Below are 25,010 nucleotides of genomic sequence, written 5' to 3'. Positions count from 1 at the left end.
GCTTCAGCGCGCTCGCCGGCGCGGGTCCCATCTTGAACCTGTTGGCCCTACCCAGTTTCTGCGCCTCCGCAGCCGCTTTTCGGTTCTGCTCGGTGATCATGTTATCGATGAAGGGCCCGAGGGTGCTGGTGGATCCTTGCTTGGTGATGCTCGGCGCCGTTGGGTCCGCGAGCGCCGCGAACTCGTTGACGCTGTTGGGCAGACCGTCGAAGAGTTGAGGTAAGGGCTCATCCGGGGTGTCCGTGCCCTTGAGCAGCGAGGAGATGAACTCGACGGTGCTCTGGCGGCAGAGGACCTGCTCGTGCGCGGCGCGCGCCGCGGCGCGCTTATCCGCGTCGTCCTGTCGTTCGATGGGGGTCCACGAGTACGTCGGGGTCAGCGCTCGGATGAACGGGTAGACCGGGGTCGGGGGCGGGGAGGCCCGGTGGGGGCGGATCTGGGGGCGCAAAGCTGACTCAGGCGCGTGGTCGCCGGTGCGTTCCGAGGAGTCCGGAAATGCGCGGCGTGTGATGCTCGCGAGGGCGTCGGGGCTCGCGCGGCGCCTCAGACGATATCTCCAAAGGGGCGATGACACCAATCGCACCTTGCTCACGCCGGCGTCCCCGCCGTTCTTCGAGGCCGCCACCATGGCCCGCGTCGTCGTGCGAAAGTTTTGGCGCTGGCTGCACGATTTCCCGAACAGCACCGATCCTCGAAGAACGACCGGGGTTGATGCTCCGGGTGGATGTGAACCCTTCGGGAGGTGAACCTCGATGTATCCGCGACGTGAACGAGCGTCCTTCGCCTCCGAGAGTTCAGTTACCCGCTCGCGGGTGCGCCAACCTGTGCTCCGAGTCCCTTAGGTTCGCGCCGAGAAGACCATGCGGAATAAAATGCGCCAGAACAATCCAATTTCCTTATCCGTGCACAGCGGAAATCTCTGACTGTAGCTCATATGCTCCTTTACTGGGCACCTCGAAGGCACCACACGACCTTTTGATTACTTTTTCAGCAGTTACGTCCATTTCTCCATTTATCCATTTTGTGTAACTATTTGCATGTTGCACAAAAAATAAAATAAAATCCTAACTGGTCCACTGTGCAAGAGGATGTCCCCGCCCGATCTGCTGCTTCCGGAACGCGACCTCCTGCTGCTGCTGTGACCGGCGCGAGTCAGGCGCGAAGACCGCATTTGCGAGGCGCTTGACCCTCCCGGTGGTGTAACCGACGGGTCTGCGCCGAGTGCGACACGAGTGAGAGGCGTCCTCGCTCGATTTAAGTGGGAGACACGCGGAGGGAGTGTCGCCCGGGGCCGATTGGCGGCGTTTGACGGGCGCTTGACTCCCGGCAAACAACAGGAAAAACTCGCCTCTCGGGCCGGTGCGGGTAGCCGGCCGAGATGGGCGACGCGAGGACGGTGTACATCGCCGGCAAGGTGCGTTCGAGGATTTAGCATCGGACGCGCGGTCCGCATCCGAAACCCGCGAGTTGTGTGCCGTGGACTCGTCGCGTGCACGCCGACCGCGCGCGTTTCGGGCGCGCGACGGGCTTCCATTTCCGGCATCTTTCACCCCCGCCCCAAGCGGTGGGAACGAAGGGACGGTGGCGGGCTCGCGCGTCGCCGCCCCGATCGCGCGACAGTCGACTCGCACCGATCGTCTCGATCCAGAAACTGACTCCGACATTCCCTCGCTCGCGTACGACACAGGTGGCTGAATGTTTCGACATCAGCAAGGACGACGCGACGCGCGGGATGAGGTCCGGACCCGCCCCCGTCCCTCCCACCAATCGAACAACTTTTTCACGGATCCCGCGCGCTGTCCCCGTTCGTCCCCGTTCGTCCCCGATCCGTCCTCAAACCCCGACGCACCATCCCCGACGCTCACTCCCACTCCTTCCGCACCCCGCCCATCCGTATCAGCTGGTACCACGACCAGATCTTGGCTTTCTACAAGCCCGATGGCCCGCCCAAGCTCCTGTTCTACTATCAGATTCCCGAGGAGAAAAACATCGACGGCGATTTCATCCCGAAGGCGGGAGAGCCGCCCAAGCTCATCGTCACCGACGGCGACGTGGAGACGCTGCGGGACAAGGCCTTGTACCTGGTTCGGACCAACCCCAAGGGCGTGAGCGATAAGAGCCCGGAGAACGACATATACAGCGGCGAGATCCGGGGAAGCGTCCTGGACACTCTCGCCAGCCTAGTCGCCAATCTCTACGCTCCGGTGCTCAAGGCTCAGAAGGAGTGGGGTAAGACCACGAGGGAGAGCGCGTACGACTGCGTCATCGGCGTCCAGAGATTTGGGGACACCCTAACCAGCGCCGCGCACTCGCTGCAGGGCGGCGTCGAGCTCATCGGACCCGACCAAAAGTACGTCGACTCGATCGACCTCAAGCCGCAGGCTTTCTCGGACGCCGCGGCGGACCAGGAGACGGCTAGGCACTTCGAGGAGATCTTGACGGACTGGTGCGATAAGACGGAAGCGCTGCTGGACGCCTCCGAGGATGCCTACGCGATGAGCGCGAAGGAAGACGCCGGTCCGGACACGGAGGTTGAGTACTGGCGCGGGCGAATGGCCAAGTTCAACTCGATCACCGAGCAGCTCAAGGGGAAGGAGTGCCGTCTGGTGCTCGGCGTGTCCATGGCGGGCAGATCGCAGGCGCACAAGCGATGGAAGGCTGTGGATATGCGGGTCACGGACGCTTCCAACGAGTCCAAGGATAACGTCAAGTATTTGACCACCCTCGAGAACTCGATGACGCCGCTGTACGAGGGCGACCCGAGGCAGATCCTGGACGGGATCCCGGGCCTGATGAACAACGTGAAGATGATGCACACGATCGCGCGGTACTACAGCACCAGCGAGCGCATGACGACGCTGTTCAAGAAGATATCCAACCAGATGATTGTGAACATGCGCGAGTACATCACCGCGCCGGGCAATCTATGGACGCAGGATCGAGAGGAGATGCTGGGACGTCTGGAGCTCTGCAACAAGGTGAAGGTTCGGTACTTCGAGGAGTACATGGTGACGAAGGATAGGCTGGAACAGAACCCGAAGGGACGGCAGTTCGACTTCGACGAGGATCAGATATTTGCAAAGATCAACCTCTTCGGCAAGCGCGTCAGCAAGCTCCTCGACATGTTCACCACCATCAAGCAGTTCACCACGCTGAACGAGAAGAACAGCATCGACGGTCTCGTCGGCCCGATCAAGGCTTTCTTCAAGGTTGTCGAAGAGTTCAAGCGAAAGCCGTACGACCTGATGGATTTCGCGAAGAATCAGTTTGATCGCGACTACCTTGAGTTTAACGTTTCCGTGCACGAGCTTGAGACGAAGCTGCAGGATTTCGTGAACGCCAGCTTCAGAGAGATCACCTCCACGGAGCAGGCGCTCAACCTGTTGAGACAGTTCCAGAGCATCCTTCAGAGGGACTCGCTGCGTCAGGATTTGGAGGATAAGTGGATGGTAATCTTCCAGAACTATTCGCTGGATCTGGACGCGGTGCAGAAGATTTATGAGAAGCACAAGCACGGACCGGCGCTTCCCCGCAACGCGCCACCTGTCGCGGGCGACATCATGTGGGCCAGGCAGCTGCTCCGAAGGATCGAGGAGCCCATGCGCAAGTTCGCGACGAACGAAGCCATCATGCGAAGCAAGGAGAGCAAACGCGTGGTGAAGACCTACAACACGGTTGCAAAGGCGCTCGTCGCGTTTGAGACGTTGTGGCTGCAGGCGTGGACCAAGAGCATCGAGACCTCCAAGGCTGGCCTGCAGGCGACGCTCATCGTCCGTCACCCGGAGACTGGTAACCTCCTCGTAAACTTCGACCGCGAAATATCGCAGCTCATGCGCGAGGCCAAGTACCTGCAGCGGATGGGCATCGAGGTTCCCGAGTCGGCCAAGATGGTGCTGCTCCAGGAGGAAAAGTTCAAGCGGTACTACAACCAGCTGTCGCACGCGCTCAAGGAGTACGACCGCGTGATGTCCGCCATCATGCCCGTCGCCAAGCCCCTGCTCGGGCCGCACCTCGACGATCTCGAGAAGAAGCTCGCGCCGGGCATGTACATCCTCACCTGGACCTCCATGAACATCGACGGATACCTCATGCACGTGCACAAGTCTCTGGGCCGGCTGGAGGAACTCATCGGCAAGATGAACGACGCCATCGATAATCGCATCGAGGCCAACCTCAAGCTGGTGGCCAAGACCAAATTCGTGGACCTCCCGGACGACCAGAGTTTCACCGTGGAGGAGTTCCAAACCACGCAGGCGCGGTTCATCAAGCAGCAGACGGATGAGCTGGTGGTTAAGAACGTGGAGATTGAACGCGGCGTCCACGACCTGTGCGAGATGATGCGCGATTACCCTCGGGATAACCCAGAGGTTGAGCTGGAGGACGTCGCCGTCGACGAGTTCACGCACCACTACGCCAAGCTGATGTACCAGGCGATTCTCACCGCGACAAAGCGCGGGTTTGGCGACATGAAGAAGCGCCTCGGGTCGCGATCTTCCGGCGGGTTTCTGTTCGTGGAGAGGCCGTTCTTCGACGTCGACGTGGAGCTCACCGTACCTACGGTGACGATGAATCCGCCGCTCGACGCCATCCAGGCGGCGGTCAACAGCGTGGCCAAGAAGATCCTCAAGGTGAGCGAGTCACTGCACATGTGGGGGCAGGGCACTGCACACGGCGAGCTCGACGTGTCCAAGATGAGCCGGCGCCAATCCACGGGTTTCATCGTCCCCAACGAGAACTACTTCAAGTGGATCGCCGCGGACAAGGAGATCGTCAAGTCGGTCCTGCTCCTCACGGGTTCAATGGAGGGCACCAAGGCGCAGGTCATGGAGTACATCGAGACGTTCACGCGGTTCGACTTCCTCTACATGGACGATCTTCAGGCCGCGTACACCGCCTTCATGAACACCAATCCGAGCCTGGAAGCGTTCGAGAACGAGCTCAAGAAGTACATGGACATCGAGAAACAGATCCAGGCCATCGCGCCCGTGCACAACATCGGAGCCATGTCCCTGGAGACTCAGCCGCTCAAGAACTCGCTCAAGGCGGAGGCTGCCGCGTGGAAGTCGCAGTTCGCAAAGAACATGCACTCGCAGGGTAAGGAACAGCTCGAGGTGTTGCACGAGTACATGCACGCGACTACCTTGAAGCTGAACCGCAAGGCGGAGGATTTGGAGGACGTCAGGGTCACGATGGGTGTGCTGAAGGAGATTCGCGAGAAGGAGTCTGAGCTGGACACGATCATGACCCCGATCGAGGAGATCTACGCCCTCCTCGCCAGGTACGAGGTGCGCGTGCCCAAGGAGGAGACCGAGACAGTCTCCGAGCTGCGGTACGGCTGGGATAAGATGAAGAAGCTCGCAGAGTCCGTCGCCGAGAACCTGTCGAGGCTGCAGGTTGGGTTCAAGCGAGAGCTCATCAAGGAGGTCAAGGTGTTTGTCGTCGACGCCGCGGAGTTTGGTAAGGATTGGGACGCCAACGGTCCGTCCGTCCCCGGGCTCGACCCCATGGAGGCGGTGCAGCGACTTAAGAAGTTCCAGACCACTTTCGCGGTGCGCAAGCGAAAGTGGGATAACTACCGAAGCGGCGAGGAGCTCTTCGGGCTCCACATCACGCCGTATCCCGAGCTGGAGAAGATTGAGAAGGAGATTGACATGCTCGATAAGCTGTACTCGCTGTACTCCGAGGTCAACGCGACGATGGACGACTACGCCGACGTGTTGTGGTCGGACGTCAAGGACCAGATCGACGGGATGGAGGAGAAGATGAAGATCTTCCAGTACAACAGCAAGCACCTGCCAAAGTCGCTGAAAGATTGGCCCGCGTTCAACGACTGCAAGAAAAAGATCGACGAGTTCCTCGAGGGCACCCTCCCTCTGGTGCGCCTTCTGTGCAGCAAGGACATGCGGCCGAGGCACTGGACGCAGCTCCAGGAGCTCTTTGAGACCACATTTGACCTTGGCGAGGATGTGTTCAAGTTTGGCACGCTCATCGACCTGAGGATGTTCAAGATGGCGGAGGAGGTCGAGGACCTTGCGGGCGGCGCCGTGAAGGAGGCCCAGATCGAGCAGAAGCTGGAGCAGGTGGACGAGGACTGGTCCGAGCAGATCTTCGAGTTTACAAAGTACAAGCACAAGGGCGACGTGATCCTACAGATGTCCACCACCGGCGAGCTCATCGAGAAGCTGGAGGATGCGCAGATGCAACTCGGTTCCATGGCCACCAACAGGTACTCGGCACCCTTCAAGTCCAAGGTGAACGACTGGATCACCAAGCTGTCCACCGTGTCCGAGATTGTCGAGATGTGGCTCATTGTCCAGAACATGTACGTCTACATGGAGGCTGTGTTCAGCGGCGGCGACATCGTCAAGCAGCTCCCCGCCGAGGCTAAGAGGTTCAACAACATCGACAAGCAGTTCATGCGCGTCGTCGGCAACGCAGGCGACATTAAGAATGTCGTTGAGGTCTGCTACGAGAACGACCAGATGCAGCAGACCCTCCCCTACCTCACCGAGCAGCTCGAGCTGTGCCAGAAGAGCCTCACCGCGTTCCTGGACACTAAGCGCGCGCAGTTCCCCCGCTTCTACTTCGTCTCTGATCCGACGCTCCTCGAGATTCTGTCGCTCGGCTCAGATCCTCCGTCGGTGACGCCGCACTTCCAGTCCGGTCTCTTCGACTCCCTCACAGAGGTGACCTTCGACAGACAGGACAAGACCAAGATGCTCGAGATGTTCTCGCAGCAGAAGGAGTGCGTTAAGTTTGTGAAGGAGAACGACGGCGTCCTCGATCCCAACCCGGTCATGGCCGTGGGCAACATCGAGTCCTGGCTGCAGGCGCTGGTGGAGGGCATGCAGGAGTCCATTCGGTCCATCATCAAGATGGCCAATGAGGCGGTATTCGAGAAGGAGCTCGAGGAGTTCATCTTTGGATTCCCCGCACAGATCGCGCTTCTGGGTATCCAATTCCTATGGACCAACGACATGCAGACGGCACTCACCGGCGCAAAGAAGGACAAGACCATGATGGTCAAGGCTTTCAAGAAGCAGGAGACACTTCTGAAGGAGATGATCGTGATCACGACACGGCCGGATCTTGATAAGAACGACAGGAAGAATCTCGAGACGGTCATCACCGTGCACGTGCACCAGAGAGATACCTCCGAGGAGCTCCTCAAGAAGCGAGTGAAGGATCCCGCGGATTTTGAGTGGATGAAGCAGTGCCGGTTCTACTGGCGCAACGAGCTTAACACGGTGATCATCTCCATCTGCGACGTCGACTTCGAGTATTCGTATGAGTATCTCGGCGTGAAGGAGCGCCTCGTGATCACGCCCCTGACGGACATCTGCTACGTGACTCTGTCTCAGGCGCTCGGCATGTTCCTCGGCGGCGCGCCCGCGGGACCCGCGGGTACGGGCAAGACGGAGACCACCAAGGATCTCGGTAACACCCTCGGCAAGTTTGTTGTCGTGTTCAACTGCTCCGACCAGATGGACTACAAGGGCATGGGTAAGATCTACCGCGGTCTCGCGCAGTCCGGTCTGTGGGGATGCTTCGACGAGTTCAACCGCATCAACCTCGACGTGCTCTCAGTGTGCGCGCAGCAGGTTTACTGCGTCCTTCAGGCTATCCGCGAGCGCAAGAAGGAGTTTGTCTTCACGGACGGCGCCGTGGTGTCGCTGGATCCGCGCGTGGGTTTCTTCATCACGATGAACCCCGGTTACGCCGGTCGTCAGGAGCTGCCGGAGAACCTGAAGGCTCTCTTCCGCGGCGTCACGATGATGGTGCCCAACCGCCAGATCATCAAGAAGGTGAAGCTGGCGGCGTGTGGCTACCAGGAGAACGAATTCCTCGCCAAGAAGTTCTTCGTCCTCTACGGTCTCTGCGAGCAGCAGCTGTCCAAGCAGGCGCACTACGATTTCGGTCTGCGCAACATCCTCTCTGTGTTGCGCACCATGGGCGCCTCCAAGCGCGCAAACCCGAACAAATCTGAGGTGTACCTGGCGATGCGAACCCTTCGCGACATGAACATGTCCAAGTTTGTCGCCGAGGACGTGCCACTCTTCTTGTCGCTCATCGACGACATCTTCCCCGGGACCAAGGCGGACAAGGCTGTTTTCCCCGACATCGAGGCTGCGATGGCCAAGGTTGCCACCGAGAAGGGCCTCCAGCTCCACCCGACGTGGCTCGCCAAGTGCGTCCAGCTGTACGAGACCTACCTGGTGCGTCACGGTATCATGCTCGTGGGACCCACCGGCGGTGGTAAGACAGCCATCTGTGAGACGCTCGCGGGTGCGCTCACTGAGGTTGGCAACAAGCACGTGGTGTGGAAGATGAACCCCAAGGCGATCACCGCGCCGCAGATGTTCGGCCGCCTCGACGCCGCCACGGGCGACTGGACCGAGGGTGTCTTTGCCGTACTCTGGCGCCGCGCCGCTAAGGAGAAGAAGAACAACACGTGGATCGTGCTAGACGGACCCGTCGACGCCATCTGGATCGAGAACCTCAACACCGTGCTCGACGACAACAAGGTTCTCACCCTCGCCAACGGCGATCGCGTGCAGATGAGCGGTATGATGAAGGCGATGTTCGAGCCCGAAAACCTCAACAACGCGTCTCCCGCGACCGTCTCCCGAGCGGGTATCATCTACGTCTCGGAGACTGAGCTCGGCTGGAAGCCGCTCGTGGCCTCCTGGCTCGACAAGCGCCGCAAGCAGGAATCCGCGCTGCTCAAGCCCATGTTCGAGAAGTACATCGATCCCATCATCCACTTCATCACGCTTGAGTGCAAGCCCATCATGGGAGGCATCCCCTGGGAGCACGTCTCTAGGGATTTTTGCTCCGTCGGATCGCTGCTCACCATGCTTCAGGCGTGCCTCAAGCCCACTAGCGAGGGCGACAAGCCCGAGACGCTCAGCGAGGGGCACTACGAGCGCCTCTTCATCTATTGCGTCTGCTGGTCGTTGGGCGCCATGCTTCCCGCCGATGACCGTCCCAAGTTTAACGCCAAACTCTGCGAGCTCGCCAAGGGCAACGTGCCCGACATGGAGCCCGGCGACACTCTGTTCGAGTATTACGTCAACGAGGACAACACTGAATGGGCGCCGTGGGTGGACCGTGTGCCGACGTGGGAGTACCCCAAGTTGGAGGAGCGGCCCAAGTTTGCCTCGCTCGTGATCCCAACCCTGGACTCGGTCCGGTTGGAGTACGCGTTGAACCTGGTGAGCAGCGTCGACGGCAGCTCGCTGTTCGTGGGCGGCCCCGGTACGGCCAAGACCACCACGATCAAGTCGTTCATCAACTCCTTCGACCCCGACAAGATGCTCAACAAACCCATCACCTTTTCGTCGCTCACCACCCCCGGGGTGTTTCAAACCGCCGTGGAGGGCGCGGTGGAGAAGAGGCAGGGACGCACGTTCGGTCCCCCGACGGGCAAGAAGCTCATCGTGTTCGTCGATGATATCTCCATGCCGCAGATGAACGACTGGGGCGACCAGGTGACCAACGAGATTGTCCGCCAGCTCCTCGAGCAGGGCGGCATGTACTCGCTCGATAAACCCATCGGAGACATGAAGATGATCGTGGACGTTCAGTACCTCGCGGCGATGAACACGCCGGGCGGGGGCAAAAACGACATTCCGAACCGCCTCAAGAGGCACTTCTGCATCTTCAACGTGCCCCTCCCGTCCGTCGCGGCCATCAACAACATCTTTGGCCAGCTCGTCTCCGGCCGGTTTGCGGCGGATGTCTTCTCCGCAAACGTCGTCGCAGCCGCGGAGAAGCTGGTGCCCATAACCATCGACCTGTGGAACAAGGTGCAGACCAAGATGCTCCCGACGCCCGCCAAGTTCCACTACCTGTTCAACATGCGCGAGCTCAGCAAGGTGTTCCAGGGCCTGATCCTCGCCGAGCGCGACAGGTTTAAGAACGGCGTTCAGCATCCCCCATTTGGCGGCAACGTCAAGTCACCCGAGGGCTACCTCGTCGCGTTGTGGAGGCACGAGTGCGAGCGCGTGTTCGTGGACAAGCTCACGAGCTACGACGACAAGAACTGGACCGATAGCTTGATCCAGAAGATCATCAGCGAGACCTTCGGTGAGAAAATCACCAAGGAGGTTGAGGAGCGCGTGTACTTTGTCGACTTTCTCCGTCCGCCCGTCGTCGACGAGCAGACGGGCGACGTCCTCGAGGCCAACCCGAGCTATTACGAGTCATCCGTCGATCTGCAAATGGTGAAAGACCTCGCGGACAAGAAGATGGCGATGTTCAACGAGACGTCCAAGACGGTCAAGCTGGACTTGGTGTTGTTCGAGGATGCCCTGACGCACATGATGCGCATCGCGAGGCTCCTTTCGATGGACCGAGGAAGCGCGTTGCTTGTTGGCGTGGGCGGCTCCGGTAAGCAGTCGCTGACCCGACTCGCCGCGTACATCGTCGGAGCGTTCACGTTCCAGATTACAATCTCGAAGCAGTACAATCAGAGCGCGCTGTTCGAGGATCTCAAGGCCCTGTACAAGGTGGCGGGCCTGAAGGGCCAGAAGGTTGCGTTCATCTTCACCGACGCCGAGGTCAAGGAGGAATCCTTCCTGGAATTCATCAACCAGATTTTGATGACTGGCGAGGTGGCTGGTCTATTCCCCAAGGACGAGCTCGACATGATCGTCAACGACATGCGCGCGGTGGCCAAGCGCGAGTGCCCGGAAATGCCCGACACTTGGGAGAACCTCTACCAGCTGTTCCTGGGTAGGGTCCGCGATAACCTCCACACCTGCCTCTGCTTCTCCCCCGTCGGCGACAAGTTTGCGACTCGAGCTCGAAATTTCCCGGGTCTCATCAACGGGTGCACCATCGACTGGTTCCTCCCGTGGCCCCAGGACGCGCTCATCGCGGTGTCGACAAAGTACATCGGCGACTTCAGCATGGCGTGCGGCGATGAGGTCAAGGCGCTGCTGCAGGAGCACATGGGTCACGTGCACACCGCCGTGACCCAGGCGTGCAAGGAGTACTTTGAGAAGTTCAGGCGCAACGTTTACGTCACCCCCAAGTCGTATCTCTCGTTCATCGACGGCTACCGCAGCCTCTACCAGAAGAAGCTGGACGACGTCAATGTGCTCGCGGACAAGATCAACAGCGGCCTGTCCAAGTTGTTCGAGGCCAAGAGCGACGTGAAGAAGATGCAGGTTGAGCTCACGCAGAAGAACAAGGATCTCGCCGAGGCGCAGAAATCTTCGGAGAAGCTCCTCAAGGAGATCTCCGCGTCCACCGCCGTGGCCGAGAAGGAGAAGGCTAAAGTAGCGGTCATCGTCGAGGGCGTCACCGCCAAGGCTAACGAGATCGAGGCTGGCAAGATTGAGGCTGAGGAGGATCTCAAGGCGGCGCAGCCAGCGATGGATGCGGCGCTGGAGGCACTCAACTCAATCGACCAAAAGTCCATCCAAAACACCAAGGCTCTCAAGAACCCTCCCGACCTTGTCAAGCGCATTCTCGACGCTGTGTTGGTGCTGAGGCAGTACCCCATGTCCAAAAAGGTTGCGTGGCACGAGCCGAAGAAGGGTCAGGTTGTCATCGACGCGTCCGAGAACTGGAAGAACGTCTCCATGGCCATGATGGGAGATAACTTCCTCAACGCGTTGCTTTCGTTCCCCAAGGAACAGATCAACGACGAGACGTGCGAGTTCCTCGACGCGTACCTCGACGCTCCGGACTTCAACTACGAGGGCGCGATGAAGTCTGCCCAGGCTGTCGCCGGTCTGTGCAACTGGTGCGAGGCTATGAAGACGTACCACTTTGTCGCGAAGGTTGTCGACCCGAAGATGCGAGCGCTGCGGGAGGCGCAGGCCGTGCTCGACGACGCTAACAGGGAGAAGCAAAAGGCCGAGGACGAGCTCGCCGAGGTCCAGGCGGGCTTGGACGCCATGCAGGCCAAGTTTGATGAGGCCATGGCCGAGAAGCAGCGCCTGCTTGACGACGCGGAGGCTACGCAGAAGCGCATGGACGCCGCCACCGCGCTCATCACGGCGTTGGCGGGTGAGGAGGTTCGTTGGACCGAGCAGTCGAAGCAGTTCGACTTACAAATCCAGCGACTGACGGGCGACTGCGCCATCGCGTCGTCGTTTGTGTCGTACCTCGGTCCCTTCAACAAGGAGTTTAGGGACCTGCTCATGCAGCGTGATTTCTACGGCGACCTCATCAAGCGCGAGATTCCGGTGACAGAGAATCTGGACGTGTCCAAGTTTTTGGTCGAGGAGGCGGAGGTTGGCGAGTGGACCCTGCAGGGCTTACCCACCGATGACATCTCGGTCCAGAACGGCATCATGGTGACGCGTGCGACGCGGTACCCCGTGCTGGTGGATCCGCAAGGCCAGGGTATCAACTGGCTCAAGAACCGCGAGCAGGATAATCAGCTGCGGGTGACTTCTCTCAATGACAAGCACTTCAGGACCGTCCTCGACGACTGCCTCTCCTTCGGCAAACCCATGCTCATCGAGAACATTGAGGAGGAGCTCGACCCCGTGCTGGATCCCGTGCTCGAGAAGAGGTTCGTCAAGAAGGGCAAGAACTTCATCATCCAGCTCGACAAGGAGGTTGATTATTCGCCATCCTTCCAACTGTTCTGCACCACTCGCCTGCCCAACCCGCACTACTCGCCAGAGCTATGCGCAAAGGTGACCGTGGTTGACTTCACCGTCACGCCCGTCGGCTTGGAGGATCAGCTCCTTGCCAAGCTGATCCTTAAGGAGAAGAATGAGCTCGAGGTGCAGCGCCTGGGCCTGATGGAGGAGGTGACCAATTACAAGAAGAAGATCAAGCAGTTGGAGGACGACTTGCTGTTCAGGCTGTCCAACTCGCAGGGTAACCTGCTGGACGACGTGGAGCTCATCGAGGTGCTCAACAACACCAAGATCACCGCGCAGGAGGTGAACGAGAAGCTGGCCAACGCGAGCGAGACCAACGCAAAGATCACCGAGGCTTGCGAGGAGTACCGACCGGTGGCGCACCGGGCGACGCTCATCTACTTCCTCATCGCCGAGTTTGCCAGCGTCAACGTGATGTACCAGACCTCGCTGAAGCAGTTCAATGAGCTGTACGAGCTCGCCATCGACAACGCCGAGCCCGCGCAGATGCCCGCCAAGCGCATCGTGAACATCATCGATCACATGACCTACAGCGTGTACCTCTACATCCAGCGCGGCTTATTTGAGCGGCACAAGCTCACCTTTGCGCTCATGATGACCAACAAAATCCTCATCAGCGCCAAGCAGCTCTCCCCCGACAACGTCAACGTTTTCCTGAAGGGCGGTGGCTCATTGGATATCAAGTCAGTGCGCAAGAAGCCGAAGGAGTGGATCCCCGATAAGTGCTGGCTCGACGTCAATGCGCTGCAGAAGACTGCCGCCTTTTCCGACATCCTCGATTCGTTTGACCGAAACGAGCCGATGTGGAAGAAGTGGTACGACCTGGAGGCTCCCGAGCAGGTCAACGTGCCGGACTTTGAGGATCGCATCACCAAGTTTGAGAAGATGATGATCGTTAAGGCGCTCAGGGAGGACAGGACGCAGGTTGCCGCGCAGGCGTACATCGGCGACGCCATCGGGCAGCAGTTTGTCGAGTCGGTGCCGCTCAACGTGGAGGCCACCTGGGAAGAGACCACGCCCTACCGCCCGGTCATTTGCCTTCTCTCACCAGGCGCAGACCCGACGAAGCTCATCGAGGAGCTCGCCAAGAAGAAGAAGCTCAAGCTTTCGGGCGTATCCATGGGCCAGGGTCAGGAGATCATCGCAAGGAAGCTGATCCAGACCGCCGTGAAGAAGGGCGAGTGGGTCATCCTTCAGAACACTCACCTCGGCTTGGGCTACATGGCCGAGATTGAGGTGTACCTGACCAAGGCGGAGGAGCTTCACGAGGACTTCAGGCTTTGGATCACCGCGGAGCCCCACCCCCAGTTCCCCATCGGCTTGCTCCAGATGTCCATCAAGCTCACCAACGAGGCGCCCGTCGGCATGCGCGCGGGTTTACGCAACTCGTATGCGTGGGTTACACAGGACATGATGGACGCGGTCCCGAGGTACGAGTGGCGCCAGCTGCTGTACATCATGTGCTACCTCCACTCCATCGTTCAGGAGCGCAGAAAGTTCGGTCCGATCGGCTGGAATGTCCCGTACGAGTTCAACGCCTCGGACCTTGGCGCTTGCGTCCAGTTCCTCCAGAACCACATAACGGAGATGGACATGAAGAAGCTCAACTCCCCGACGTGGCCGACGGTCACGTACATGATTTCCTCGATTCAGTACGGCGGCAGGATCACCGATGGGTTCGACGAGCTCCTGATGGACACGTACGCCGCCAAGTATTTCAACCAGGGTGCGCTGACCAAGGGTATCGAGCTGTTCCCGGGGTACAAAGTTCCCGACTCGACCGATGTCACAGACTTCCGGGCCGATATCGAGGCGCTCCCTTTAACCGAGTCCCCAGAAATCTTCGGTCTGCACCCCAACGCGGACCTTACGTTCAGAACTCTGGCTGTGAGCGACATGGTGAGCACGATCGTCGATACCATGCCCAAGTCTGGCGGCGGGGGTGGCGGAAAGTCCCCGGAGGAAATCGTGAATGCAATCTGCGCCGATCTCCTCTCCAAGGTTCCCGAGCCGTTCGTGCCCGAGATCACCAAGGAGATGCTGAAGAAGCTCCCCGGCGGCCCCACCCAGCCGCTCACGGTTCACCTCAGGCAGGAGATCGACAGGTTGAACATCATCATCATCCTGGCGACAAAGACTCTCAAGAACCTTCAGCTTGCCATCGCGGGCACGATCGCGTTGGCGGGCGACTTGGTGGATGCCCTTGACAAGCTGTTCAACGCCGCCATCCCCGCGGCGTGGCTCAAGAAGTCTTGGGAGAGCGCCACGATCGGTACGTGGTTCCAGGGCTTGCTCATGAGGCACAAGCAGCTGGATAAGTGGCTGAGGGAGGGCCGACCCAAGGCGTACTGGCTCACCGGCTTCTTCAACCCGCAGGGTTTCCTGACCGCGATGAAGCAGGAGGTGAATAGGCAACACGCTAAAGATAAGTGGGCTCTGGACGACGTGGTGATGACGTCGCAGGTCACTCACCCTCCAAAGGATGTGGAGCAGCTCAAGGACGGCATGTCTGAGGGCGTGTACGTGTACGGACTGTTCCTGGAGGGTTGCAGGTGGGACGGAAAGCAGAACAAGCTGGTGGATTCCGATCCGAAGAAGCTGTTCACGCCGCTCCCGGTGCTGGAGGTTACCGGAGTGTTGGGAAAAGACAAGGTCACGAAGGGCGTTTACGAGGCGCCCACGTACAGGGTGAAGAAACGCACGGGACTCAACTTCATCTCCACGTTCCCGCTGCGAACGGAGGATCCCCCGAGCAAGTGGGTCATGCGCGGCGTGGCGTTGCTCTGCTCGGTGGATTGAGGAAATGGATAGTCGACTTCGGCTCACGCGCGCCACGAACGCTTCTCGCGGCGCGCGTTCCGACGACGACGACGACGAATTTAGTTTACGAGCGACCCGAACCCTTCTCAGGTGATTTTCCAACCGAGAAGGACGTGGGGTCGCGGCTGAAACCAATAGCGAATAGCTCGAGTGTTATTTATGATATTCAACACTGCAAAAAATCTCACGCCGGCACGTAGGATTGGATCCCCGCGCACGCCGCCCCCTTGCAGAACTCCTTGTACCAGTCCACGAACTTCTTCAGCCCGTCGTCCAGGTTGGTGCGCGGCGAGTACCCCAGGTCCCTCGCCGCCCTCGACACGTCGGCGTGGGTGAACGGCACGTCCCCAGTCTTCGGCATCGGCACGTACTCTCGTTTGGCCTTTTTGCCCATGTGCTTCTCCAGCGTCGTCACGAAATCGCTCACAGTCACCGGATGCTTGTTTCCCAGGTTGTAGACCCTGAACGGGGGTTTGGACCCGTCCGGTTTCTTCCCGCTCGCCTCGCTCGTCTCCAGCGAGGCGATGACGCCCTGCACCACGTCGTCGATGTACGTGAAGTCCCTCGCGAGCTCCGCGTCGTTTTCTCCTTTGAAGATGGTGATGGGCTTGCCCCGCACGATGTTGTTGGCGAAGGAGAAGTACGCCATGTCCGGCCTGCCGTACGGTCCGTACACGGTGAAGAACCGTAGGGCGGTGATGGCGACGCCGTGAATGTGGTTGTAGGTGTGCGCCAGGAGCTCATCCGCCTTCTTGGTCGCCGCGTAGAGCGAAGCGGGCGAATCCGTCACGTCGCTCTCCTTGAACGGAACCTCAGTGTTCAAGCCGTACACGCTGGAAGAGGACGCGAACACAACCTTGGGCATGGGCGACGTCCGTATGATCTCCTCCATGATGTTCACCATGCCCGCCACGTTGGAGTGGACGTAACTCCCCGGGTTCTTCACCGCGTATCGGACCCCAGCCTGCGCGGCGAGGTGGAGGATGTGCGTGAACTTGCACGCGTCGAGGGCGTCGCGCACGACGCCCCTGTCGTTGAGGTCCGCCTCGACGGTGTGCACCCCCGCCTTCTCCAGCTCCTTCATGCGCGCACGCTTCAGCGACGTCGGGTAGTAGTCGTTGACGTTGTCCAAACCGAGCACGCCCCACCCGCGATCCTTGAGGGCGAGAGCGGTGTGGAACCCGACGAAGCCCGCGCTGCCGGTGACGAGCACGGCTCCCGCCCCGTCCGTCCGCGACGCGCACGATCGCTGGACCTTGGCGACGTCGATTTTGGCTGGGACGAAGGTGGACACCGCGGCGCCTGGGCCGCCGACGCCGGACGCGCCGCCGACGTCGCCGGCGCCGACCCCGAACCTGACGAGCGCGTACACGAAGAGCGAGATCGCGGCGCACGCGCCCAGAGACTCCATCGGTCTGGTGAGCATCGAGGTCAACACGGACGCGACGCCGCGCGCCCTTCGACTGCGTCCGCGCATGGGCAGGACGTCACCGTAGGATCCCATCGTGGAACTGGGCGAGCGCTGTCCGCCGGACAGCAGCGGCGCCATCGGATATGGAGATCGGATACAAACAGAAGGTTCCTTTGCAGACAGGAACGGCCGACTTTTGAGAGTCCAAACAAGTATGGCGCGCCTTCGCCTCGTCGCGCTGGTGGCGACGCTGCTGGCCGCGTGTATCCCGTGCGAGGGAGATACCGCGGACCGCAGGACGCTGCTCCCGGTCCCGACGGATGACATTCCGCTCAACAGCACCGAGGGCGAGCGGCTCCTGCGGGACTGCACGCACTACCCGGGCGTCGACGTGCTCATGCATCTGGCCACGCAGAGGAACCAGGCGTTCTGCAGCGCAGCCACCGCGGCGACGCTGCTGAACGCCATGGCCCGCACCGTCACCGCACCCGTCGACGTCGAGTTCGCGCCTTACCCGTACTTCACCCAGCGCTCCATCCTGCAAGATGCGTGCGTCAGGCGAGTGCCCACCCACGAGGACGGGACTCTCATGTCCGTCAAGTTCCTCGCCACGCACGGCGCCACGCTGCACGAGTGGGCGACGTACCTCTCGTGTTTCGCCGAGGTGGAACACGTGCACGCGGAGGTGTCCACGGCGGCGGCGTTCCGGGACGTCGTCAAGGCTGTTTTCCCGACGACCCGCGGCGCCAAGGCTGAAAAGTTCGTGGGCATCAACTTTCTCAGAACCGGCGTGGGCGAGGACGGCGGCGGACACATGTCCCCGATCGCCGCGTACGACGAGACCGCCGACAGGGTCCTCATAGCGGACGTCTCGCGGTACAAGTAAGTAGTCTCGGAACCCTTCGTTTCACCCGGGTGTGTTGACGCGACTTTGTTGACGCGATTCGTCCGCCGCGACGGAAGCACCCAAGTACCTTCGCGTTGATTACTTACAAGTACCTTCGTGACACCACCACTGACGACGCGTATCAAATCGCAGGTACCCGCCGGTCTGGGCGCGGCTCACGTCGGTGTACGGCGCGATGAACACGACGGACGACGCGTCGGGTAAGTCGCGGGGATGGGTCGTGCTGGGCCCCGGCGCCGGGACCGACGAGAAATCGCCTCCTCCTCCTCCTCCTTCGGAACCGTTCGAGGCGGACGAGTACGTCGCGTCTCGCGCGCGGTGCATGGACGCGGTGGCCGACGACGACGACTGGGACGCGGTCATGAGATGCACGGAGTGGCCGAACGTCTTCCCGGCCGGTAACGCTCATGGTAACGGTTCGTGCGACGGTTCGCGTCGGGGGGCGGCGGCTGCCGAGACGGCGGCGGCGGCGTTCGCGTCGGCGGCGATCGGCGCCGGCGTCGTCGGCGGGTGGTGGTGGCGCGAGGAGCGACGGAGGGCGAGCGGGTTCAGGCGGCACGTGGTTCTCGGCAGCGAGTTCGAGGACGCGTGATGAACGGGGGAGTCTCGCGGCGTCAGCCCTTCGCAAATGAATCTCGATTATAGACTAAAAGGTGCAAAAGGTGCCGCCGTCGACGTCGCTGTCGAGTGTTGATTATATATGTACAGCGCAGCCCCTTTCTTACCTCCGTCTCTCCGCCCCCTGGATATCATCCCCAAACTTGTTCACCGCGTCCTCCAGCTCCGGCTCGAACCCCGGCTTCACGCCGTCGAATGTCAGCTGACCGGGGGGAGGGCTCGGCGGCGACGGCGGCGGCGGGTGCGGCGGCGCGACGTACATAATCTTCTTCAGCGCGTTCTGCTCATTCGTCGTGGCCCAATCGATCGCGCGCTGCTTGGTGTCGGTGAACTCCTTCTTGGCCTTCTCGCACTTGTCCTTGTCGTCGCGGGCGGCGCACTCGTCAGGGAACGGTCCGGCGATGATGTCGAAGGACGCGGTGAACGCGCCGCTCTTGAAAGTGGTGAGCAGCGCATCCTCCTGGAACTTGGGGGCACCGTCGAAGGGGATGCCCATCGCGCGGTTGTGGTCGACGAGAGACTTGATGGGCATGCCCGCGAAGTGGTAGTGGCCGGAGAGGGACCAGTCCTCGCCCGTCCCGTCGCCGTGTTCGTACTTGTTGCAGGAGCCGTTGTCGCTCTTGCACCAGAGCTCGGCGGGGACGTGGTGGTACATGGGGTAGTGGGGCACGTGGGGGATCTTGTCGTTGTTGTTAACGACGCGCCACGTGCGGTGGCCGAGGACGTTGGCGTACGCGGACGCGAACTCCTCGGAACCCACGCGCGGGGACCCGAAGGTCCACACCTCCTGGACGTTGAAACCAGACGCGTAGAGGTCGTACGCGGCGTAGGTGGCGAGCGCGCCGCCGAGGGAGTGACCGACGACGATGACGGGGAACTCCTGGTTCTTCAGGATGAAGGTGCTCTCCGCCATGAGACGGATGACCTTCTTCTGGTACATCTCGTACAGCTTGAAGAAGCCGGGGTGCACGTCGAGCTCCTTGGGGAGCCAAGAGACGGACGCCTTGTGGCCGAATTTGCCGTCGGTGTTTTCGCCGATGCCCTTCGTCTTGGTGTAGAAGAAGTCGAGGTCGGAGGTCCACGTCGCGGCGGACTCGAGCATGGTGCCGCGCAGGACCAGGACCAGGACGCCCTTGGGGTGGCTGTCGGTCTTGACGACGGAAGTGTAGAACAGTCCGTCGGCTTCCGGGATGGTCTGCGTGATGACGTCCCTGGGCTTGACGTCGGCGGACTGGCACGGCTCGCACGTCCAGTCGGCGATGGAATCGATGGGCCTGTACGCGGCGGACGCCATTGCGGCCCACTGCGTCGCGGGGTCCTTCTCGAAGGCGAGCTTCACCTTGGTGCTGCCGCCGCCCGACGGGACGATGAGGAAGGTGAGACAGAGGTACACGGCGAGGACCACGAGGACCACGCCGGCGATCCACGAGCCGTACACACCGAGCACCGCCTGGATCGATGACACGCAGCCGGAGCACGCGGAGAAGCATCCGGTGAAGGGGTTTCCGCACGAAATACCCCAGCCCTTCTTCTCGCCGCCGTCGTTAAGCAGCGGAGTCTTCTCGTCGCCCGCCCCGGATTTGCCCTTCTTCTTGTTCTCCTTTTTCAACGGGGATTTCACGCTCTCGGTCTTGGAATCCACGGTCTTGGTGTTCATGGCCAAGAGCCGCTGGACCTCAGACTCGAGATCTTCCTTGCTGGACATTGCGCTCGTGTCGCGTCGTTCCGTGGGCCGACGCGAAGCGCGCAATGAAGGCGTGACAAACGCGTGAAACCGAAAAGAAGCGTTTGTGAAGTACTGGGTAGTGAGTGTACAGAGTAGTTCCAGCTTCGTAACACCTTGGTGGCCAGTCCGATTTTGAGGCGACGGTTTACAAACCAAAGAAAGTTCTCCGATTCATTCACAGTATCTGAGCGCGCATATTTATCGGTGAAATGGACAGGTATGATAACACCTTGTCTATAGGGACAGCCGATCCGCTTTTCATTCCTTTTCCGAGACGATGGTTTACAAACCAGAGAAACTTCTCCGATTCATTCAGTCAGTTAATTAATCTGAGCGCGCATATTTGAATGGGTTTGAAATCTAGCCGAGTCCCCGTGCTGCTGGAGCCGGATTTTTATTCCCATTTATTTCCAGTTCTCTAACCTGCGTCAGCAGTGAGGTCAACCGCGGTTTGATAAATCGCCAATGGCAAATCGAACAAAAAGAAGCACAAAATTGCCAGCTGGTCGTTTGATTTTATCTATCTCGCGCGGGCCGAACTTTCACAGCGTGTCGAGTTCGTTGACGTCTGAAGCGCCGCAGAGATGCCAACGCGTGGGGACGAGAGGGGGAGCATGCCGCGCCCCAAGATGGGACAAAACGGTCACCATGGTCACCAGAATGGGCATTCTAACGGCGCGATTAGGGAACCCCTCGCGGGTCAGGACGGGAGGTCGCACGGCGCGTCGCACGCCCCCCGGCACAGTTCATACCCCCGAAAATCACGGGAGAGGGGGGATGGAGTCGCCAAACGTAGCGACCGTGCCGAGGTTCTCGACGAGGAGGACCGCGATTTCATGCGCAAGATCTCGAGCCTGAAAAAGATCACGATCCGGCTCGGCTCCGCGCTTGGTCTGGTGGTCGCCATCGCGTCGTTCTACGGGGCGGTCATCTCGGGGTTCGAGGGGTGGAAGTTTGAGAAGGCGCTCTTCCTGGCGTTCACGGTGCTGAGCACCATCGGCTACGGCAACTACGCGCCGGATAGCGAAGGGGCGCGGGTTTTCCTGGCGATATTTACGCTTCCGGGCGTGGTGATCTTCGCGTACGCGCTCGCGCAGCTCGCGCTGGTCATCATCGGCATCATCAAGAGCCTCAGGCGGTGGCTCGGGCTCGTTCAGGAGGTCAAGCCCCCGCACATCGGCTCGCGGGCCAAGGTCCTCGCGGACACGCTGAGAGAGTGCGACAAAGACGGAGACGGGACCATCACGCTGGAGGAGATTGAGAGCTCTACTGGGAAGATATGTGCCATGCTCGGGATGGACGTGAGCAAGCAGACGTTCAAGGCGCAGGAGGAGGCCAGGGCATTCATCGAGAATGCATTCAACGAGGCCGACTTCGACGGCAGTGGCGATTTGGACATGCTCGAGGCCATGTGCATGCTCTGCGACCTGGTGAAGATGCGGGAGATACAACAGAAGGAGCAGAACCAGCGGGACCAGATCAAGGGCGCCATTTACTCCCTGATACCGCTCATCGTCATCGGCGCACTCGTGTTTTGGTCCTCGCAGGAGTCGTGGTCCGCGCTCGACGCCTTTTACTTCACCATCATCTCCGTGTCAACCGTGGGTCTCGGAGACCTGACGCCCTCGGAGGGCGGGGTTAAGGTTTTCTGGTACGTGTTCATGACCCTCACGCTCGGCCTGATGGCCAGCATCATCCAGACGCTGGGTTCGCTGCTGGGTTCGATCTCCGCCAGGGAGAACATCGCGGGCAATTCGGGGGACGGCAAGCGCGACAACGACGCATCCGTCAGGAGCGGCAGGAGGAGCAGGGAGGAGGTGCGGGTGGACATGGAAGGGGATACCCCGGAGTACATCCTGAGGTTGTGAGAGAGCCCGACTCACGGCGGTTCGCCGCTGGTGTTTATTATTATCGCGAATGTCAAGACTAGTACATCGAGGTCGAGCGTAGTTTACCTCCCGTCACCTCCTTCGAGCCGACCGCCTGACGGTGCCACCCGGCGCCGGACTTCCAAACGCGCCCGCGCCGAAACCTCCCGCCGCGGGCGCGGGGCTTCCGAAGAGACCCCCGCCCCCCGCCGCCGCCGGCGCCGCGCCGCCAAACGACGGAGTCGCGGCCGCGCCAAACGAGGGAGTCGCCGGCGCCGGGGAACCAAAGAGACCGGAGCCGCCCGCCGCGGGAGTCGACGCGGGCACGGAGGCGCCGAACAGACCGCCGCCGCCCGCCGCGGGAGTCGACGCCGCCGGTGCGCCGAACAACCCTCCGCCGCCCGCCGGGGTCGACGCGGGCGCACCGAACAGACCGCCGCCCGCCGCTGGTTGGGGTGCGCCGAACAGACCGCCGGCCGCCGCTGGTTGGGGTGCGCCGAACAGACCGCCGCCCGCCGCCGGGGTGGAGGCTGCGCCGCCGAGCAGACCCCCGCCCGTCGCCGGGGTGGAAGCTGCGCCGAACAGGCCGCCTCCAGTTGCCGGCTGCGAGGCACCGCCGAACAGACCGCCTCCGGTTGCCGGCTGCGAGGCACCGCCGAACAGACCGCCTCCGGTTGCCGGCTGCGAGGCACCGCCGAACAGACCGCCTCCAGTTGCCGGCTGCGAGGCACCGAACAGACCGCCTCCGGTTGCCGACGCCGACGCCCCGCCAAACAGGCCGCCGCCCGCCGCGGGGGCGCCAAAGAGGCTCGTGCCCCCGGGAGTGGTGAGGCTCAGCCCCCCGCCCGTCGCGGGCGCCGGGAGGGCGAGCGGCTGACCGGGCGCGCCGGGCGCGGGGAGGGCCATCGCCGCCTCGGGTCGCTCCGCCAATTCCGCGAGCCGCCTCGCTTCCTCCTCCTCCTTTTCAGCCTCCGCGAAGGGATCTCTGTGGTCGCCCTTCTCCCTCAGCTTGGCGAGGTGCGCAGCCTTGGCCCTCGACACCCGCTCGTGCAGCTTGGCCAGGTCTCCGCCAACCTTGTTGAAGTACCTCCTCGCCGCCTCCACCGCCGACCTGTGCTCGGCGGGTCCGCCGGTTCGTGACGCTCGGAGCGCCTTGAGCGCCGCGACGCCGCCGTCAAACTTTTCCAACCCATCCTCGCCGCCGCCGCCTGATCCGATTGCGGGAAACGACGACGCGTGGCCGTGCAGCGCCGCGGTGAGAGCCTCCAGACCGTGGCCCGCGCCCCCTCCCCCCGCGCCCAACACCCTGCCCGTCGTGCGAAGGTTGTGCTCCATCTCCAGCGTCCCGCGTTCGAAGCCCTCCGCGGTGGCGTAGAGCCGCTCGACGGTTTTTTCGAGGTAGGGCGAGGGTCGACGCGGGGCGGGCAGGTACACGGGCGCCGCCGCCGGCGGGGGGGGCTGGTTCGGGTGCGCGAGCGCGTGCGACCTGGCCAGATCATCCGCCGCGTGCGCATCCTTGAGTCGTTGAAGCCGGGCCTGCGCGTGCTCGGTGTCTCGGAGGCACTCGACCACCGCCTCGGTCAACCCGGTCAGCCGGTCGTTATCGCTCCACAGCTGCGTCTCGAGCAGCTTCAGCCTGTTGGCCGTGGCCTTCGCCGCCCGTTCCAGATCCCGCCGCTGGATCTCGCCCTTCGTGAGCTTACCGTTGGCGCCGGGCGACGGCCGGGCCACCTCCCCTTTCTTATTACCCACCGCCGACGAACCCTTCTTCGGGGGCTGGTACTCGGCCAACCTCTCCACGCCGTCCAACAGCTTAGAGTCCTCCCTCGCGGCTATGATCATAGCCTCCAGCTGTTTGAGCTGCTGCTGCGACTGCGGCGTCAGCTCGCCCCACTGCGTGTAGTGGCGCACCGGCTGGCCGTTGGTGGTGCTCAGGAACGAAGCCTGGGGCTGCGCGAGGGCTAACGCGTTGCCGGGCTGACCGCTAAAGAGGCCGCCGCCGCCGAGCGCAGGAGCGGTACCGCCAAACAGACCCCCGCCCGTCGCCGCCGCCCCCGCGGGCTGCGATGACGCGCCAAACAGACCCCCGCCCGTCGATAGACCCGGGGCGGAGGCTGCGCCGAACAGGCCGCCGCCCGTCGACGGCGCCGACGACGCACCGAAGAGGCCGCCGCCCGTCGACGGCGCAGCGGAGCCGAAGAGGCCGCCGCCCGCCGCGGGTGCGGACGCGCCAAAGAGACCGCCGCCCGCCGCGGGTGCGGACGCGCCAAAGAGACCGCCGCCCGCCGCGGGTGCGGACGCACCGAACAGACCGCCGCCCGCCGCCGGCTGCGAGGCACCGAACAATCCACCGCCCGCCGCAGGTTGGGAGGCACCGAACAGACCGCCTCCCGCCGCAGGTTGGGAGGCTCCGAACAATCCACCGCCCGCCGCGGGAGTCGACGCGGGCACGGAGGCGCCGAACAGACCGCCGCCGCCCGCCGTGGGAGTCGACGCCGCCGGTGCACCGAACAGACCGCCGCCGCTCGCCGGGGTCGACGCCGCCGGCGCACCGAACAGACCGCCGCCCGCGGGCGTCGGGCTGGCGGGAGCGCCGAACAGCCCTCCGCCGGCGGCTGGGGCCGGGCTCGCTGGCGCGCCGAAGAGACCTCCTCCCGCCGCGGGCGCGGGGCTCGCGGGCGCGCCGAAGCCGCCTGTGAATAGTGGGGAGCGATCGAACGACGTGGGTCAGCGCGATGTCGTCGTGCGGAGGAGGGAGCGGGGCGCGAGGGCGTGCAGGGAACGGATTGAATCTGAATCTGTTGTTGGAAAAGGCAACATCATCCACTGGGAGGATCCGCGGGACGGGCGCGGCGTGATGCACGCACCGAACGCGGGGGTCGCGGGGGTCGCGGGCGCGCCGAACATGTCCGCACGAGATCCGAGTCGCCGGTTTAATCCCGCCTGCGTCTGGAGGGCCGCGCCCACTACTCTGGCGCGAACGACGCAGAGATCCCGCCTCTTTCCTCTTCCTCCTCGATCTCACAGGGTT

At 62.0% G+C, this 25,010-nt stretch overlaps 6 protein-coding genes across 6 annotated transcripts; 3 read left to right on the top strand and 3 right to left on the bottom strand.

The window, feature by feature from the left end:
* Nucleotides 1–1,378: 1,378 nt before the first annotated feature.
* MICPUN_61052 (dynein gamma chain, flagellar outer arm) lies at nucleotides 1,379–15,624 on the top strand (the record flags this gene model as incomplete). Its single annotated transcript, XM_002504409.1, has 3 exons — nucleotides 1,379–1,414; nucleotides 1,688–1,737; nucleotides 1,901–15,624. 3 exons carry the CDS (start codon nucleotides 1,379–1,381, stop codon nucleotides 15,426–15,428), a joined length of 13,614 nt encoding a protein of 4,537 aa, XP_002504455.1. The 3' UTR covers nucleotides 15,429–15,624.
* A 9-nt stretch (nucleotides 15,625–15,633) lies between these two features.
* MICPUN_84789 (predicted protein) lies at nucleotides 15,634–16,860 on the bottom strand (the record flags this gene model as incomplete). The annotated part of the gene is made up of 1 exon (XM_002504098.1): nucleotides 15,634–16,860. The coding sequence occupies one exon, from the start codon at nucleotides 16,858–16,860 to the stop codon at nucleotides 15,634–15,636; it is 1,227 nt and encodes a 408-aa protein (XP_002504144.1).
* A 214-nt stretch (nucleotides 16,861–17,074) lies between these two features.
* On the top strand, nucleotides 17,075–18,359 carry MICPUN_61050 (predicted protein; the record flags this gene model as incomplete). Its single annotated transcript, XM_002504408.1, has 2 exons — nucleotides 17,075–17,742; nucleotides 17,900–18,359. The coding sequence occupies 2 exons, from the start codon at nucleotides 17,075–17,077 to the stop codon at nucleotides 18,357–18,359; spliced, it is 1,128 nt and encodes a 375-aa protein (XP_002504454.1).
* A 129-nt stretch (nucleotides 18,360–18,488) lies between these two features.
* Nucleotides 18,489–20,090, bottom strand: MICPUN_61049 (predicted protein; the record flags this gene model as incomplete). Its single annotated transcript, XM_002504097.1, has 1 exon — nucleotides 18,489–20,090. The coding sequence occupies one exon, from the start codon at nucleotides 20,088–20,090 to the stop codon at nucleotides 18,489–18,491; it is 1,602 nt and encodes a 533-aa protein (XP_002504143.1).
* A 632-nt stretch (nucleotides 20,091–20,722) lies between these two features.
* On the top strand, nucleotides 20,723–22,059 carry MICPUN_108845 (voltage-gated ion channel superfamily). The gene has a single exon (XM_002504407.1). The coding sequence runs from the start codon at nucleotides 20,741–20,743 to the stop codon at nucleotides 21,977–21,979; it is 1,239 nt and encodes a 412-aa protein (XP_002504453.1). The 5' UTR covers nucleotides 20,723–20,740; the 3' UTR covers nucleotides 21,980–22,059.
* Nucleotides 22,060–22,072: 13 nt separating this feature from the next.
* MICPUN_61047 (predicted protein) lies at nucleotides 22,073–24,886 on the bottom strand (the record flags this gene model as incomplete). The annotated part of the gene is made up of 2 exons (XM_002504096.1): nucleotides 22,073–24,672; nucleotides 24,847–24,886. The coding sequence occupies 2 exons, from the start codon at nucleotides 24,884–24,886 to the stop codon at nucleotides 22,073–22,075; spliced, it is 2,640 nt and encodes an 879-aa protein (XP_002504142.1).
* Between the last annotated feature and the right edge of the window lie 124 nt (nucleotides 24,887–25,010).

This window comes from Micromonas commoda, chromosome 9, assembly GCF_000090985.2.
Source record: "Micromonas commoda chromosome 9, complete sequence".
Taxonomy (NCBI): domain Eukaryota; kingdom Viridiplantae; phylum Chlorophyta; class Mamiellophyceae; order Mamiellales; family Mamiellaceae; genus Micromonas; species Micromonas commoda.
Note: the sequence above shows the minus strand (reverse complement) of the source record. Positions and strands in the feature narration are given on the sequence as shown.